The 19,102-nt window shown below is 49.9% G+C and overlaps 1 protein-coding gene across 1 annotated transcript; it reads right to left on the reverse strand.

The window, feature by feature from the left end:
- Window positions 1-781: 781 nt before the first annotated feature.
- Alkal2 (ALK and LTK ligand 2) lies at window positions 782-10,906 on the reverse strand. The gene is made up of 5 exons (XM_042672401.1): window positions 10,648-10,906; window positions 7,725-7,778; window positions 7,565-7,645; window positions 4,555-4,620; window positions 782-1,355 (listed from the first exon to the last, which is right to left on the reverse strand). The coding sequence occupies exons 1-4, from the start codon at window positions 10,904-10,906 to the stop codon at window positions 4,556-4,558; spliced, it is 459 nt and encodes a 152-aa protein (XP_042528335.1). The 3' UTR covers window positions 782-1,355; window position 4,555.
- Window positions 10,907-19,102: the final 8,196 nt, after the last annotated feature.

Raw genomic sequence — 19,102 nt, forward strand, 5'->3', positions numbered from 1 at the left:
TTGCCACATATAGCATATCTAGGTGATGGGACACTTCCAGGAAACTGCCTAGAAATGTCCCTAACATGGCTGTCCTTCTGGAGTCAGTGCCCCAGCTTCTGAGGAATTACTAGTACAGACAGAAAACTTAGGAGGGTAGGTTAGATTAGGACTAGGGTAAATTGAAAGAATTGAAAACTTAAGTGGTCAGTCATTAGTAGGAAATAATCAAATGAGACCAAACAGTCTCTTGTTATTAGTTGTTTTTAATCTCAAATTCCTTCCTCTTGTATTCAAGTAAAATTCTAGTTTTCTTTAATGTTTATACATACATATGAAATAAACACGTAGGGCTTAATGGCTATTTGTTCCTTAGTGCTGGTCCAGATAGCACCATCTTATGGGGGCTGGTAACCAAGCACTGCTAGGTTTAACTGCTTTGCTAAGTTCAACTTATCTTTGTAGTTAGATCAATTACATTTGTTTAAACTCTACCCATAAAGGTTTGGGACTGCTGAAAAGTCTTGGAGTTCTTCTTTGTTTGGTGGTGTCTTAACACAGATGGGAACAGAGAATACATTTACTTGTCTCGGCTACTGAATCAGGCCTCGCTCTTTGAGGAAATGTCACTAGTATTTAAAAACCTCAAAGCTGCTAATTTTCTTCTGCAGACAGGAACTTTTAAGTTTGATTTATGCCTCCTAAGTTCTGTGACATGCCAGTGAATCTTGGTAGATGTGCAAATCACAAATTCCCAGTGATAAGAGTTTAAAATCACTTTGAAGATTCCATATGACAAACATTTCATTTATTACTTGTTTTTATTTACATTATTTACATATTGCACAGTAGCTGGGATGCTATTTTACATTATTCTTACATAAGATAAATGGGATTAGCTTGGATGTATTCAGATTTATACTCTATTCCCTCCAAAACATGGTTGAAGTTTTTTGGCTTAAGTTCTTTTATATTTTTATGCAGTTCCAACTAATACTCTGGGAGTTTAATTGTAAAAGTAATAAACTATCAAATCATATTGTATGCTATATGAAAATATAGTTTTAAGATTTCTGCCTATGTCTCTAAAGAAATACTCTGATTTGCCTAACCAGGAAAATGAAGTATTTTCTTCTACACAACACATCAAATGTAGTGTTTTCTTGTTTTTTTAATAGTTTGACAAGGATCATTGTCAAGTATACTGATTTACTGAATATATATTTGCACAGTGTCAACATACAAAACAACGGAATTATGGAAGTCTGTCTGCAAAAATAAATCTCTGTCCACAGGGAATGGTAAAGAAGATGGTTCTGTTCCCTGTTGTTTTCCAAGGCACTTCGCAGGGTTCCTGGCATGTTGCTCCTTTGCAGCTGAAAAGAAGTATATTTGCTTTCATAAAACCACTCAATTCTAGAGGACCTGTGAACAGCAGCCGTGTAACGTAACACATTTATAAACAAGGAATCTCAGTATGCATGTGTGTTTCTTCATGTTCCAGGAAGGGCAGTCTCATTTATTTTGGAGGACAGCTTAGTTGTGTGGTTGTGTGCCTGCTGTGCCAGCAGGATGAAAACCATCATGCCCATGTGTGAAAGTTTAAGGAATCGCACTCAGGCTGGCCTGTGCAGTTGGAATCCCCAGGAATTCCATTCACAGTGATTTGGGGATTTTTGCAGCAGTTATGGAAGAGCTGGCCTGCCTTTCACTTCTGCACAAGAGTAAGCAAAACTACTAACTTAAGACAATGTTATTGTTTGTAGTACTACGTGTTAGAATACTATGTATTGTTTATTTTTAAAATGAGGGATAACTTCATTTAGTAGGATATAGTCATCAGGCTAAACCTGGTACACTTAGGTTCTTACTAATCAAAACCACATTTTAAAAAAGTCCCAGAGCTCAGAATTTCCTTTAACTGAATCTGTAAGGCCAGTAATGTGTGTGTGGCTCTCAGAGAACATACAGTTTCTCTTTGGTCTATGGAGGTTACTAACAGCTGCAGAGAAGAGACCCATGAATTTGCTCCTGGACTTCCTCTTGGACCTTGTAAAGGCAGTACCTCCTCCGGGTGGGCCTTTAAGAAGGAGGCTTTGGGCTGGAACTAGGACAGGCATCTGATCCTGTCTTAGGACAGATGACGGGCCCTGGGCCCTGAATGCAACTGAGGATGGCTCAGATTTAAGCAGCAGAGCATGTATACAAGGGTACAGAGAGACTTGGGATGGCTGGCAAGTTAGAGGTTTTCTATTGTAGTGTAATTTAATCTTCAAAAACTCAGGTTTATAAGCTTATTGTACCTAACAAGAATTATCTGTTTCAAACTATCTACTTCCTTGCCAGAATGAGCCTGTGACGTCTGTGACCATCAAGTGGGTGGCATTGACGTAGACTCTTACGTGCACAAGCCTTAGCTGCCTACCTAGTGTGCTTCAGATTCCCCTGGGAAGTGGAAGAGGACCAACATGTGACTCTTCAGTTCCCCCACCATACATTTTGCTTGTTGCTTTCCTGTGATGTACCCAGGTTATATTCAGCAAGCATAGGTGCAAGAGCAGGTCAAGCCCTTGTAGGACAAGGTCCCTGATGATGACCTGGCTTTAGGAAACAACTACAAGTCCCTGTGGGAGCAGTTAGCTGTCAGCAGAAGGGAGGCAGCGTGGCATGCAGGCAGGGTAGTTAGGTCTTAGTGGGTGAGCTTCCCCTCTCAGCAACTTGAAATTGTTTCCAAAGAGGCCCCTGGTTACCTCAGGAACAGTGGTGACCCAACTAGAAAAAAGTGACATTCTTATCTCCCCAGCACATCAACTTGGGAAGAAAACAGGAATATATTTTTCCATTGTTTCAGAGAGAAAAGCCTTGCATGTCATAAAGATTGGAGAGCATTAGAGTAAGAAGGAAAGCATGAACTTTCCAGCTTTGACTGACATTAAAATACCTTTGCTTCCTACAGCAGAAAGAGCAGTTATCTTTTATAGCCTTCTACTGCCTCACCCTGGTGTGATTCCTGTCATTTAATGGCACTCACTGCTGATGGGGAGGCCCCAACCAGGTCCATTGTCCATCTCAGTGTGTGTACACTGCCTTCATTCACACAGCATCAGTGCATGAAGCAGTCAGAACCAGAGCAACCACTTGAAATAAAAAACAACCCTTTTCATTGTTTTCCTGGGCAGCTGGAATGTTTTCTGGTAATTGCTATTTGCAGGCAGGAAGCACATCTTACTGGTGGTGGCATGCACCCACCTGTCAGTGCCTAACACACCGACAGCAGAGAATATCAAACTGGCACAAAGAGTTTTACCAAGCTGTCTAAAGTGCCTGAGTCCTGCAGCATTTGCATTAGGAAAATGAAGCATTGTCTGCTGTTCATTATTGGCTGCACAGTTGATAGTTGCTGCTGCTTGTCATATAGTGTCCTGAACAGGCCAGTGCAAAACGATAAACTAGAAAATGCACTCTCATTTCTGCCACTACTATGTAAAACTGATAGCAACATTTACAGAGGACAGCTAATCTATGTAACTATTTTTGCCTACTAGTGTTACTCTAATCCAGACCTTTATCAAATGTTATTAAATCTGTGGAGGAAGGTTGTATGGACCACATAGGTTTTGATTTTTAATTTATCAGCGTGAAAAAGCTATTCCCATCCAGTGAAGATGATGCTCATTTTGACTCATTTTGCTTCATGCCTGTAACCTTAGCCATTTGAAAGACAGAGATCAGGGAGAATCATAGTTCAAAGCTAATCCTGGGAGGAAAAAACTCACAAGACCCCATCTCAACTAGTAGTTGGATGCAGTGGTACATGCCTGTCTTCCCAGCTACTCAGGAGGCTGAGATCTGATACAGTTCCATGCCAACTGGGGCAAAAAAAAATCTCAAAATCTAGTCTAAAGGAAGAAAGCTTAGGCCTGTCATCCCTGCTACAAGAGGAAGTATAAGCAGGTGGATCTTGCTTCAGGCCCTCTCTCAAACATAACACAGCCAGAGCAAAAGTGCTGAAGATATGCCTCAAGTGGTAGAGCATATGTCTAGCAAGCTCCAAGCTCTTGAGTTCAAACCCCAGTACTGCCAAAAATATTTGGATGTGACCTGTCTGGGTTGATAACAGGACAATTCTCTTGTGATGGGCAGTGGCTGTTAACCTTGGCCCCCAATCAGCCATGTCTGGAGGTGAGTTAAATGGAACACGATTTCAACTGGTGGGCGTATCAGGAGGTAACTTGCAAACTGAGGAGCATTTGACTTCATTTATGAGTACTAGTCAACATGGGAAAGCCTAGGGGTAAATATGCATGATTTTAAATGTGTTCCTTTTCCAGGTTCTCAGAGTTGCAGTCAGCTGTGGGAAGTGTAGGTAGGGACACTGCCTGGCCACTGAGAGTGACCAGCAGGGGGCGCCTTTTGCTCACAGCTAAAGCTTTGAGACTTTTTTGACTGTCGTTTGCTAAGAATAAGGCTACATTGGCCAGATAATTCACATTTTATACTCCCATGAATGCGTTTTCACATTCTGAGTGGGATTCTGACCAGCAGGCTCACCACCGTGACAATTTGGGAGCTTACCTTATCCCTCCATGCACATGGGACTGACAGCCAACCGGGTAAGAAGCCTGGCACATCTTTTATAGTCTACAGTGAAAACAAACCACAGACCCTTGTCAGCTGCTAAGCAACAACATATAGAGTGGCTTTGTTTTTGCAAGTAAATCAACTGCATTAAATAGTGTCCTACACTGACCCAAAAGCAATGCAGAAATCTGTCATCTGCAATCATGGGTCCTGATTTAATCATCTGTGGTCCGTCAGGTATGCTAGCATCACAAGCAAAAAGCCAGTAATGCACCTGAGGCTTACTCACAGCTACCCTTAGTCACATGGCTGCCAGGCTCATGGAGATGATTACAGTAGAGTTCTTTCCAGGGAACGATGACATCTTTAAGTTTTAGTTCACCTACAGACTGAGTCCACATCTGAGCTACCTATGACACAAAGACTTCTGCATTAGTCTTCAAAGTACAGTGAGTCAAAAATAAGAGCTGGGTAAAAGTAAAAGCTGGGTGCACTGACAAACCTGGAGTCTTAGTCTTCAGGAGGCCAACAAAGCAGGGGTACTGCACATTTGAGGCTAGCCTAGCCTACATGGCAAGATCTTGTCTCAAAAAACCACCCCAAAATGCCAGGCGCTGGTGGCTCATGCCTGTAATCCTAGCAACTCAGGTGGCTGAGATCTGAGGATCTCGGTTCAAAGCCAGCCCGGGCAGAAGAGACCATGAGACTCCTATCTCCAATAAACCACCAGAAAACCGGAAGTGGCACTGTGGCTCAAGTGGTAGAGCACTCGCCTTGAGCTGAAGAGCTGCGGGACAGCGCCCAGGCCCAGAGTTCAAGCCCCACGACTGACAAAAACAAAAAAACAAAAACAAAAAAACACCCCAAACTACAGAGCTAGTCTTGTGGGAAAAAAGCAAAAAACAAAAACAGAAGGTTAGGGTAAGTGTCTAGGCCCTGAGTTCAAGCCCTAAGTCCAACATGGAAGGAAGGAAGGGAGGGAGGGAGGGCGAGAGGAGGAGGGGGAGGAAGGCTGGCCCCAAACTAAAAAAAAAAGAGAATAACATTGCAGACATTTGGACTAGGCTTGGAAAAGAAGCAGCAAGCTGACTTCTGAGCACACACTGATGTTCTTGATGCCTTGTATAATTTCCCATTCTGCTCTTTTGCCAGGTGCCACCTCAGAAAACATTTTGAAATCTAGTGGCTATATCTGGAAATTTCCTCTAAATGAAGTTCGGTGGAAAGCTATAGTTGATTATAAATTACTAAAGTTTTATTTCTCAGGAGTAGAAAGGGAAAAGTTTGTACTCAGACCTGAATAAAAATGAGTAAACTGACAATAATAAGTCTGTACAATACGTTAGATAAAAAGCTTATGAGTTCCTCAAGAACATGCCTTCCAAATATTAATAATATATACCCTTTGGCTAGAGAACTGGTCATATAGACCACTTCTTCATTGTTCTTGTTCCACACTCTCAGGAAGGTAGCTTCTTCACTCTGGAATGTACTGAAGGTGAGTGGGTGTTAAGTTAAAGGACTAGTCTCATCAACAGATCTGCTTCCATGTGTAACAGTGCTAAAGATCACAGCTGGTCCCCATCTCACTGGACACACAGGTCTCAAATGTATGTACATTGAGTCACCTGGGGATCTTAAATGCAGATTTTGTTCCTTGGAATAGGAAGAAACCTAGTTATACATTCTACAAAGCTCTCCTGGCCCACTCTGCCTAAGAAAGCTCCAAGGTCCCTTTCAGTTCCCCCTTTCCAGGATCTCAGGGATTTCCCTTTGTATAGCCTACAGTGGCCCAGAAGTGGTCAGTGCCAGATCCTGAGCTTTTTATGTTCTCAGCAGATGTAGAAGTAGCCACAAGTCGCTACTACAGCTGTCCCTCTAGTCTACAGAAAAGGAGGTGCTGCCTTGCAAAGACTTGGCAGAGAGGGGGCAAGAGCCCAAGTCTGACTCCCAAGTGGCAGCACTCTGGCGTTTAAACTGTCCTTCATTCACAAGTTAAAGAATTACACCAAGTGACCCAAACTTCACTTTCCAATGTAAAAATCTATGTTGTAAGTCAGCAAAATGCATTCACATTTAAACAAGTAGAAGGTTCTGTTTCCTCAGGAAGCTACTTAGTAATTTTCAACAGAGGATGCTTCTTCAGAAGAACACAGGGGAAGGAATTGGGACAGAGGGTTCACACCAAAGCCCAGAGGATGAGACCAACTCGGGGCTCCAAAAGCGGAGAACTGAACTCTGCAGGGAGTGTGTGCCCCTTGCACTGAGGGACTCCTGTGTTTGAAAAGATGTCATAATGCGGTGTATCCTGGCAGAGTCCCCACAAAAAAGCAGCCCTATAATGAAGGTGTTGCCATTCAGAATGGCTCTGCTGCCTGAGCAGAGAAAAAACTTCTATGCCATGTAAAATGCAACGTTCTGGAAGGCAGGATGGGCTGCCTGGGCTGCTCGATGTCTGGGTTATCTGAAAGCAGCCAGCCAGGTTCCTGGTGTGTCGTGGCTTTTCTCCTTGAGCTTTAAATGAAATGAAAGTTGCCATCTGGTTTTATGAGGAAAAGCGATTTTATGAAGAGCATACAGAATTACTGGGCAAAATAAAATACTGTGCTATGGACAAACAGCCAAAGTATGTCAAAGAGAATGAAAAGAAAGCAGAGAAGAGAAAGTTTTGGTTAAGATTTGGATACGAGCAGGAACTTCACGTTTCTGAACCAAAGAGTAGAATTTTAAAATAGCAAAATTCCTGGGTAATGAGGTGTTATTACTGATGGAAAGAAAAAGTCTCCGTTCAGGGCAGTGGAGATGGACTGGAAAGATTAGCACTCATTCCAGGTCAAGTGTGGTGTCCACTGCTGCCGAATTTAGCTGTTTGCTCAGGTACTTGAGCATCCTGGCTCATAGCTCAGTCAGACAGGGTTGGACAGGGCCCTTACGCATTTCAGATGTCAGAGTCTGCTGCGTGGAAGGGTGTGGGAGGCTGCTGGTCAGTTAGGTATTGACTTACATGCAGGGATGGTGCAGTCTCGAGTGTTGTGGTAAAGTCTGTGGAAGTGTTTGCTGCACTTCGGACTGAAATAAAGAGGCCCTGGAACACAGAAGAAGATGGCCATGAAGGCTCTGGGAGCAAAGGAGCAGATTGGGATCGGGAGTGAGAGAATACGCACCTGTGAGGTGTTTCAGAAACTTGTCCTTCATCCTCAGATCTCTAGGAACAATCTCTGCGGGGAGAGAGATCATTACACTTTACCAAGTAATTATCAAATGTGATTTTGTGTGAATACTGAAGAAAATTTTGGGAATTACATTGCCAATTACAAAATTACACATTAGATAAAAACCTTGACTCACATAAAATACAATGTAAAGCCAGACTAGGGAATATCTCTTCCAATAGTATCAACTTGTAACATATCAATAGCTATTTTCTATGACTATGATAGAGTCAAGATTTATTCTTTGCATAGCTTCCAATGAATCACCTTAAGACTTCATTTTGAGGAGCTTGGGAACCAAATTCCATGGTATTTCAATGTTCTGGAAAGAAACTCAAAGGAAGTGCTACAAAAGTTCTATCTTAAAGGTAAATATGTTGCAAAAAGGGCAAAATGCCTTTCAAACCACTTGCTATAAAGCCTGGTAAGCATGATTGGGAATAGACCACTGGCCTGGTTTACAACCCAAGTGGCGTTTTCTTACTTCTGCTGTTCTTCTTTAGAAACTGTCCCCAGCAAAGGTTTCCTGGTTTGCTTTCTGGTGTAGGCCTTTCTTTTTTGGGGGGTGGGGGTGCGGTCATGGGGCCTGAACTCTGGGTCTGGGTGCTGTCCCTCAGCTCTTTAGCTCAAGGCTAGCGCGCTACCACTTGAGCCATACCACCACTTCCAGCTTTTTTTTTCTGCTTATGTGGTGCTGAGGAATCGAACCCAGGGCCTCATACATGCAAGGCAAGTGTTCTACCACTGAGCCACCTTCCCAGCTCCTGATGTAGGCCTTTCTTTTTGCTTTTATTACAGTTTCTGTGGTCAGTTCCCATTCCCCAGACGAGGCCAGTAACTTTTCTATGATTATATGCAAGATGTCACACTTTATTTTACCAGAAATAATTCTTCCCTTCCCACATCTCAAGAGGACACTGGTGTTTGGGTCTTCCACACGCAGGGTGGAGACCTCGCCCCAATGTCAGTCTTCATTTACTTTTCACTTGAATCAGTCCGCACAGAATTGACCTTATCATATTTGACCTAATTGTGTCATGAAAGCATTAAAAGCTTGCATGCTTCTCTGGGAAATTCCCCATAGGCAGCTGCTCTGGGAAGGGCTCCACCAAGGGGAGAGCTCGGACCATTTCCTTCCCAACCAAACGCTGTACTGAGAACACTTCCATCTCCAAAATAACAGATGTCGGTTTTGTGTAGAAATTCCTAACCTAGGCAACAGCTCCAAGTCTTAGGTGTAAACTAGGAATGGTTATTTAAGGGGCTCAAAAGCCTCCTGTTACTACCAGGTCCTTTTTCAGAAAGAAGTAAAGAAGGGAGCGAGGAAGAGAGGAAGGAGACAGGGCGGGAAAGGGGAGGGGAGAGCCAGTCAAATTATTTTTCTTCAAACAATCAAAATTGATTTTTTAAATGTGTTTCTCAAAGGCAATTTTATTTGCAAGAAAATATGAATCTTCTTGTAAGGCATCTGGAGGGTTCTACTGCCAGGATCCTGGGCAAGGGCAGCCGCAGCCTCTTGGCCTACAGTGTGGGGCATTCTACTCCCTTCAGGTCTGCACTTCAGCCCTCACCTGCTGTCCCCGGACCCTGACCTCTGTCCCCGGACCCTGACCTCTGTCCCCAGACCCTAACCTCTGTCCCCGGACCCTGACCACTGTCCCTGGACTCTCACCTGCTGTCCCGGACCCTGACCTCTGTCCCCAGATCCTAATCTCTGTCCCCAGACCCTGACCTCTGTCCCCAGACCCTAACCTCTGTCCCCGGACCCTAACCGCTGTCCCAGACCCTAACCTCTGTCCCCGGACCCTAACCTCTGTCCCCAGACCCTGACCGCTGTCCCCAGACCCTGACCACTGTCCCCAGACCCTAACCGCTGTCCCCAGACCCTGACCGCTGTCCCCAGACCCTGACCACTGTCCCCAGACCCTAACCTCTATCCCCAGACTCTGACCGCTGTCCCCAGACCCTGACCACTGTCCCCAGACCCTAACCTCTGTCCCCAGACCCTGACCGCTGTCCCCAGACCCTGACCACTATCCCCAGACCCTGACCGCTGTTCCCGGACCCTGACCACTGTCCCTGGACTCTCACCTGCTGTCCCCGGGCCCTGGCCGCTGTCCCCGCGCCCTGACCTCTGTCCCCGGACCCTGATCTATGTCCCCGGACCCTGACCTGCTGTCCCCGGACCCTGACCTCTGTCCCCGGGCCCTGACCTGCTGTCCCCGGACCCTGGCCGCTGTCCCCGGGCCCTGACCTGCTGTCCCCGGACCCTGACCTGCTGTCCCCGGACCCTGACCTCTGTCCCCGGACCCTGGCCGCTGTCCCCGGACCCTGACCGCTGTCCCCAGGCCCTGGCCGCTGTCCCCGGACCCTGACCTCTGTCCCCGGACCCTGACCACTGTCCCCGGACCCTGACCACTGTCCCCGGACCCTGACCACTGTCCCCGAGCCCTGGCCGCTGTCCCCGGGCCCTGGCCGCTGTCCCCTGACCCTGACCACTGTTCCCGGACCCTGACCACTGTCCCTGGACTCTAACCTGCTGTCCCCGGGCCCTGGCCGCTGTCCCCGGACCCTGACCTGCTGTCCCCGGAACCTGACCTGCTGTCCCCGGACCCTGACCTGCTGTCCCCGGACCCTGACCTCTGTCCCCGGACCCTGACCTGCTGTCCCCGGGCCCTGACCTGCTGTCCCCAGACCCTGACATCTGTCCCCGGACCCTGACCTGCTGTCCCCGGACCCTGGCCGCTGTCCCCGGACCCTGATCTGCTGTCCCCGCGCCCTGGCCGCTGTCCCCGCGCCCTGGCCGCTGTCCCGGCGCTCCCCCGCGGTGGACCCTCCCCCGTCGGCCGCTGGGGCGCACCACGCCCGGACTCACCCACTCTCTGCTCCTCAGGGTCTGGCCCGTAGTCCGCTGCCTCCCTGCGGCCCAAGGCGAAGCCCGGCTGCCCGAGCCCTGGCAGCTGCTTGGCCTCGCCCAGGTGGAGCGTCTGCAGCTCCCGGACCAGCTCCGCCAGCAGCCGCAGCAGGGAGCGTCGGTCGGCCGGGCCCCGGGGCTGCGCGCGCGCCCCGCGCGGGCCGGCCGCGCTCAGCACCAGCAGCAGCCCCAGGAGCAGCGGGCGCCCGGGCGCGCGCATGGTCCGGCGGGCGGGCGGCGGGCCGTCGGGGCCGGCGGGGCCGGCGGCGGCGCGGCCCGCGGGGAAGCGCGCCCACCCGGCTCCGCGCTCCGCGCCGCACCCGCCCCGCGTCCCGCACGGGGCCCCGAGCGGACCGGCGCCCGCACAACTTTCCGTCCCCTCGCGGGGAGCCCGGCCGCACCTGCCGCGCGGCGCCCGCCGGCCACCTGCGCCCGCGCCGCCCCGCGCCGCCGTCCGGGGCTCGGCGCCGGGTCCGCCGCCGGGCAGCGCGCTCCTCCGCCTCCGGCCGCGCGGGCTGGCGGGCGCTCCGGGCGGATCGCACGAGTCCGCCGGCCGCGGGCGCCTCTTATCCCCGAGGCCGCCGACGTCAGGCGGGTCCCCGGGCGCCGCGCGCTTTAATTAGAACCGCGGGCGCGGATCTCCGCCAGCCCCCGCCCGCCCCCGTTCCCCCGCCCCGCGGCCCGCCGCCCCCCACGGTCCCGCCCCCCACGGTCCCGCCCCCCGCCGCCCCACGGCCCCACCCCCTCCACGATCCCATCCACCCACGGCCCCGACCCCCACGGCCCCACCCCCTCCACGATCCCATCCACCCACGGCCCCGACCCCCACGGCCCCCACGGCCCCACCCCCTCCACGATCCCATCCACCCACGGCCCCGACCCCCACGGCCCCCACGGCCCCACCCCCTCCACGATCCCATCCCCCCACCGTCCCGACCCCCACGGCCCCACCCCCTCCACGATCCCATCCACCCACCCACGGCCCCGACCCCCACGGCCCCACGGCCCCACCCCCTCCACGATCCCATCCACCCACCGTCCCGACCCCCACGGCCCCATCCCCTCCACGATCCCATCCACCCACCCACGGCCCCGACCCCCACGGCCCCACCCCCTCCACGATCCCATCCACCCACCGTCCCGACCCCCACGGCCCCACCCCCTCCACGGTCCCACCCACCCACCGTCCCGACCCCCACGGCCCCACCCCCTCCACGGTCCCACCCACCCACCGTCCTGACCCCCACGGCCCCACCCCCTCCACGGTCCCATCCACCCACCGTCCCGACCCCCACGGCCCCACCCCCTCCACGATCCCATCCACCCACCGTCCCGACCCCCACGGCCCCACCCCTCCACGGTCCCATCCACCCACCGTCCCGACCCCCACGGTCCCACCCCTCCACGGTCCCATCCACCCACCGTCCTGACCCCCACGGCCCCACCCCTCCACGGTCCCATCCACCCACCGTCCCGACCCCCACGGTCCCGCCCCCCACGGTCCCACCCATCCACCGTCCTGACCCCCACGGCCCCACCCCCTCCACGGTCCCATCCACCCACCGTCCTGACCCCCACGGTCCCGCCCCCTCCACGATCCCATCCACCCACCGTCCTGACCCCCACGGCCCCACCCCTCCACGGTCCCATCCACCCACCGTCCCGACCCCCACGGTCCCACCCCTCCACGGTCCCATCCACCCACCGTCCCGACCCCCACGGCCCCACCCCCTCCACGATCCCATCCACCCACGGCTCCGACCCCCACGGCCCCACCCCCTCCACGATCCCATCCACCCACGGCTCCGACCCCCACGGTCCCGCCCCCCACGGTCCCGCTGCGCGCCCTCCCCGCCGCCCGGCCCTCTCCCGCAGCCGTCCGGCTCCTGCCGCCGGTGACAGCGCCTCCACCAGGAAGGAGAGCCTGTTTTGTCTAAACGCAGATCGCGGCCGCTGAAGACGGAGCTGCGGATCCGCTCGGGCCCCGAAGTCAGCGCCGCCGTCTGCGGGGCGCGGGCAGCGGGGCCCGGCCGACCCCGCCGACCCCGCCGACCCCGCCGACCCCGCCGACCCCGGCCGACCCCGGCCCGACTCCAGCCCTACCCGGCCCCGACGGTCGCGAGGCGCGCTCCGGGGCGCGGCGCGGGGCTCCGGGGCTCCGTCTCCGGGGTCTCCGGTCCTCTGGACGCGGCCCGGCGTGTTGGGAGGGCTCCGCGTCTCGCTCCCGTGGAAGGGATCGCCAGCCCGGGCGCGCCTCCCCCGGTGTGGTGCCTTCTGGGCAGGAGCTGGACCCCTTCCCAGGCGGCCATTCGACCGGACGCTGTTCCCAGCACAGCGCCGGCTCCGCCGCGGCCCGGCGCCCTGCGCCCGCCTTTAACCGGCAGCGGCCCGGCGAGGCCCCCAGGACCAGTCCCATTCCCGCCGCGCTTCGCGCTTCCCCGCCGGGAGCCAGGGCCCTGGGCCCCTGACAGCTCTCCTGGCCTGTCCCCTCCCCAGCTCTCCTGGCCTGTCCCCACCCCCCCAGCTCTCCTGGCCTGTCCCCTCCCCCCCAGCTCTCCTGGCCTGTCCCCTCCCCCCCAGCTCTCCTGGCCTGTCCCCCCCAGCTCTCCTGGCCTGTCCCCCCCAGCTCTCCTGGCCTGTCCCCTCCCCAGCTCTCCTGGCCTGTCCCCCCCCCAGCTCTCTTGGCCTGTCCCCTCCCACCTCTCCTGGCCTGCCCCCCCCAGCTCTCCTGGCCTGTCCCAACCCCCCCCCAGCTCTCCTGGCCTGTCCCCCCCAGCTCTCCTTGCCTGTCCCAACCCCTCCCAGCTCTCCTGGCCTGTCCCCCCCCAGCTCTCCTGGCCTGTCCCCCCCAGCTCTCCTGGCCTGCCCCCCCAGCTCTCCTGGCCTGTCCCCCCCAGCTCTCCTGGCCTGCCCCCCCCACAGCTCTCCTGGCCTGCGCCCCCCAGCTCTCCTTGCCTGTCCCAACCCCCCCCCCCAGCTCTCCCGGTGTGTCCCCAACCCACCCCTGCTTTCTCTCCCATTTCTTCCCTCCTCCTTCCCTCCCTCTCCACTACCCTGTCTCTCCTTCCTCACCATCTCCCTACCTTCACTAGGTATGGCCTAAACAGAGAAGTGTCTAGCAGAGTGGAGGCAGGGTAGAAATGAGAAGTACTAAGATGGGAGACGTATTTGTGTATCTTTGCTCTCTTTAAAATCAAATTATTTGAGTCCCAATGAGGGTTTGGGACGTTTTATTTTGTTTGCTTTCAGTGTGACTGAAATTAAGTTTCTGTTGAAATACACCCAGATAAAAGTAAAAATTCCTGTCAAACAGAGCTTAGGCAAATACAGTGAAGCATTTTTACTCTCTTCCTTTTCCTCCTTCCACGTGTGTGAGAACTTTTAAGTTCCTCTAGCAAGGGCAGCAGCCCCTGCCCACTGCCCCCAGTTTCCTCAGCCGCAGGTCAGAGTCCACAGAGCAGCTCTAGTCTCCGGCTGTGCAGCTAGTTTACACAGCAAGGGAAGCCTGAGAAACTACAAGTTGGGTTTTTTTTCCTTCCGTAGCGTAATCACATATTAACTTACCTGGACACTTTAAAAATAGTGCTTCACAGAATAAAAGCCATACTTCTAAAAAATGTGCAGAGGCTCTATCGCCACCCATTCTACCAGTGGAGGAAGCCTGCAGTGGTGAATGTGGCCCTTTTGTCTTTGGCAGTTTGTAATGGGAGAACCAGATTCCTTGAAAGACTCCTCTCACCCTCACAGCCACAGCCCACCCCGGGAGACACACGCACACTGATAACACTAGTGCTTGTGTGGTGTGGATTCTTGAGTCTGGCAATCAAGCACCAGACAATTAGTGTGTTTGTCCATTTATTTTGTGAAGTTCCTTACTAAAGTGACTCCAGACAACCCTTACTGTATATAAACAACTTTACAGACTTAAAAAAGCATAATTAAACTGATTTATTAAACTTTACTAACTTTTCATTTTCCATTTTCATTTTCATTGAACTGGAGTTCTCCAGTTTTCAGATGTGTGTGTTGTGATCATCAGATCACAATCTGACCTGCTGAACTCATTGTTTGTGGGGTTGATCAGAGGAGAGTGTGCACGAGTCCACACAAACATATTTATAGTGACACAGTACTTTCTTTTTGTTAAAATGAGGCAGTGAGACATTGTCCCTATCTAAAACTGTATCATGCGGTTACAAAAAAGAAGAAGAAGAAGCCTGAAAATAACAGAAGAATAAAAAGATAAAAATAGTCCACTTGAACTCATCACAGTTAGCCTCCCCATCTATTTTCAGGCAAGAAGAGGTAAACCATTCATAGTTGTTAGTAATGTAATTCCTTCCTCCAGTAAGGGGACAACCATCTCTAGTCAAGAATCCAAAAATCCAAACAGATAAGAGAGAAAATTAGCATCAAACTATACACTAGGATTACTGGCAAAAAAATGAACTACTAGACTTGAGGTCATTTGGTTTTGTTTTGGATAAAATTATAGTGTATCACTGGAAGAAAACAAGATTAGAAAAGTTGTATTTACTTTACTTCTACTATACATCTGTGACGTGAGATGGGAAAGTTAGATTTTACTTTAGAATCAGTAAAAGTACTGCTCCAACATTTTTTGTCCCTAGAAGGTATCATCTAATTTTAGATTAGCATTATCTGCCTTCTGAGACTAATATATATATATATATATATATATAATGTAAATATAATGTATAACATATGAACATGTCTTAAATGCATGTTATATTTATTCAACCATTGTGTTATTACCTAACAATCTGACAGTTATTAGAAAAAGTAATCACCACCTTTCATAAAAGATCACTATGTTTAATCAGGAAATATTCTTTAATATTAAACTTTTAGCAATTCTTTTGTTTTTACTATTAAAAAACTAGCAATATCTTACTAATGTATTAGAAACTGTATAAATCTTTTAAGAAGACATATTCCTAATATAAATTTTAAAATGGAATCTCTTACAAGTAAGAATACATGTGTAATAGATACCAGATATAGAGTTTGACTTGATTCTTTCTGTTCTGTCCCCAAGGATATACAGGCTCCTCACCTGCTTCTCATTCTTTGGCACCATTTTTGCGTTTCTAAAACTGCAGTGCAGCATGTGTTCAGAAAAGCCACGAGCCAAAGTTTTGTTCAAAGGCTTGGAATACTTAATAGTATGACTGATTTACTTTTGCTCAATTTATTTCAGAAGATGCAGACTGTCTTTCACTGAGAGAAGCCTACAGGAAGTCCAGCCTTTGATCGTCTATCTGTTTTAGTAATAAAATCTGGCTGCAAGAGAGGACTTTTAACCTTTTTGGTATATTTTACCTGTTGGAAGCTTCAGCCTGGCATCTTTCAATGGCAAGAGTAAGAATAAATTTCACTGTGCACATTCATTCTCAATACAGAAAAAAAAAGTCCTCCCTGTGGTATGAAGAGCATTTGAACAGAATGTATTTCTTATCCATGAAAATATATGAACAAAAGTAAGTCATCTGTGCTCAGAAACCACACAAAAAATACCTGCATTCTGTTATTTCTGCAAGAGACAAATATCCTGATGAAAAGTGACACATGGAATGATTCAGGATCAGATTGGGACCTATAAACTGCTGAAGTTTAAACTGATAAAAATGGATACAAAGTTACTTTGTATCAGACCTAGCCATTTGTTCTGGTTTTTGTTTGATTGGTTCTGTTGCTGTTGTTGCTGTTCAGGATAATCTAACCACTTGGACAAAATACCCACACAAGTGGACTCTTGCACAAAGCCTGTTTCTTTATCTAGTCTTACAGTAGTAGGACTGCCTCCTATACCTCCAGGTTCCTTCCTGTCTGGTACCTTGAGTCACTGCTAAATGAGCAGTGGGCCTGAGCACATGAGTTCAGTTTCAAGAGAGAGGCAGACATGGCACTGAGCGCCCCAGCTCTCCAGCTCTTCCAACATGGGTGGATTGAAATCAGTATGAAGAAGAGGAATTTGCTTCTACAGAAAGCTGATACCTGTTAGAACATTTTCTTTCCACTTACGCATTCCCAAGGCTTAGCCAGATGTTTAGAAAAGCCCATCTGAAGGAGAATAGGCAGAAGAGTGTTAACCACAGATAATCCTCAGGTCAGGGGTTGTGGGTTCTGACCCTCCAGGAGTTCCCTCCTGCCTGAGGCAAGTAGTGGGGTCCTGTCTGTGAGACAGAAAGGAGGTTCTGCAGCCATCAGTTCCCTTGGCCTCCCTGGACTTAGAACCTGGAGACTGTTGGCTTCTACTGTCTTTTGTCTGGGACATTTGACTTCCCTTCCCTCACACTTTACTTTCATTGATTAATGTGTGTCATTTTCACCTGGATATGTGATCTCCCAGGAAACCCTGCTTGACTTGAATCCCATGCTTTCTTTTTTCTTTTTTAAATCACATCACCAATCTTGTTTCTATTTAGTTTTCTGGCATGTCTTGGATGACAGTGTTTTGTCTTCTAGCTACCTATTGCATCCTTGTAGCCCAGGACTGCTTTGGGGTATGGTTTGTTTGTTTGTTTTTGTCTTTCTATTTTCATCAGCATACATTGAATGCAAGGGAATCTCATTGTGATAATTGTGTGGATGCATAAATGTACTTTGAACAAGTTCACACCCTCTATTATATTCCCTTTACCTATCTCACTTGGCAGAGCAGAGTGCAAAGACATGGTGTGCACAAGCACTGTGAAGAAGGATAAACAAAACATGAGCCTTTGGGAATAGTAACGCCCCGAAGTATAGAATCCCCTGTCTCCATGTCCCTGGGTCCTAAAAGTTCATGTCTTTTTCACAATGCAAGATACATTCAACCCATCCCCAACAAACCCCAGAGGATTGTTCCAAATTCCAAGTCCTGTATCTCCTCCTAGGTTTAAGTCCAACCCATCTGTGAAGCCTTGTAAAAGTCATATGCTCTTATGACACAATGAAGAGGGAACATTCCTATTCTAAAAGAGAGAAACAGGTAAATATAAAGGAAACAGCAAAGAGCCAGACCAAAATCCAACAGACTTGACACTAAATCCCCAGACTCCACAGGCAGTGTTCCAGAAGCACCATGGGATATGGGCTTCCAAGTCCCTCTTCCATGGCCCCCATGCTCTTATGCTCTGCGCTCTAGAGTGGTTTTCCCCAGCAAACATCCTGGCATCTCTAACGTTCTGGGGTCTCCATTGGAGCTTTGGTTTTGTCATCGCAGCGCCATGTATTGTTTCGTCAAATATGCTAGCAGCACCCTGATCCTGCCACACACTACCTGGTTTACTAAGTCTTCTCCTGAAAATCAGCAGAAGCCACCATGACTTCACAAACAGCATCATGTGGACTTCTAGGTCTGCTGCTCAGTGAGCTGGACCAAGCCCACTTTAAGTATAGCTGCAGCAACCTCTGGGTTCTCTGGTGATTGGACATCAGAAAATTACTTGCTAGGCAACTTTAGGGAATGGAGGGCACCCTGGATGATTCCTGGAAGACTCTGAAGCACATCTATATGTTTGCCTCTCTGCGGTCCAGTGGCTGTGGTCTTGCTGGTCCTGAGCCACACTCAAGGCGTTTTTCCTAAGTTCCACTGCAAAGCATTTGACTTACTTTCTTGCTGCTGATAATCAAACCCTCATGATTATCATCTTCCAATGCTCTGCTTTCTTGTGAAGCTGTGTGTTTTTCCAAATCTTTTTGCCCTGCTCCTCTTTGCTCCTGATGGCTACTGTAAATTTGGCTAAAAGCAGCCAGCAATACCCATACAAAATCCTGAGTGCTGTATTCTCTTGAAGTTTTCCTGCCAGTTAAACAAGTCCATCACTATTTAATTCAAGCTACCACAAAGTCTCAGGGCATGGACAAAATGCATTCAAACTCTTTGCCAGGCTATAGTAAGAATGATTGCGAGTCCAATTTCCCCACACAGCCCTCACTTACATCCAAAATCTCATCAGCCTTTACTACCTGTATTACTTACAGCCAGTATTCTGGTCTTGTGAGCTCTTGCCAGAATTTCCCATTTAACTCCACTCATGCAATTCTTTTTTTGGGGGGGAGGGTCCAGTCGTGGGGCCGGAACTCTGGGCCTGGGCGCTGTCCCTCAGCTCTTCAGCTCAAGGCTAGGGCTCTACCACTTGAGCCACAGCGCCACTTCCAGCATTTTTCTTTTTTGCTTATGGGGTGCTAAGGAATCGAACCCAGGGCCTCATGCATGCAAGGCAAGCGCTCTACCACTGAGCCACCTTCCCAGCCCCAACACTCATGCAATTCTAAAGGCATTTTTAGTTTTTTTCTCCAAGCTTTTCTCCAAGATTTTTTTTCTTATAATTCAGTTTCAAAGTTTTTCCCTCACATAATCAAATGTAGTCATGAAATAACCCCAGAGTTAAGAAATCCATGGCGGCAT

The sequence above is a fragment of the Dipodomys spectabilis genome, unplaced genomic scaffold (genome assembly GCF_019054845.1).
Source record: "Dipodomys spectabilis isolate Male_0828 unplaced genomic scaffold, ASM1905484v1 ptg000705l, whole genome shotgun sequence".
In the NCBI taxonomy this organism is placed as follows: Eukaryota; Metazoa; Chordata; class Mammalia; order Rodentia; family Heteromyidae; genus Dipodomys; species Dipodomys spectabilis.

Excerpts from the sequence above, each read along its gene's own strand:
- Alkal2 (XM_042672401.1), bottom strand. The coding sequence starts at position 10,906 with ATGCGCGCGCCCGGGCGCCCGCTGCTCCTGGGGCTGCTGCTGGTGCTG. Across the intron at positions 7,779-10,647 it reads CCCTGAGGAGCAGAGAGTGG|AGATTGTTCCTAGAGATCTG; the intron begins GTGAGTCCGGGC and ends CTCTCCCCGCAG. Across the intron at positions 4,621-7,564 it reads AGACTGCACCATCCCTGCAT|ACTATAAAAGATGTGCCAGG; the intron begins GTAAGTCAATAC and ends TTTTCACTGTAG.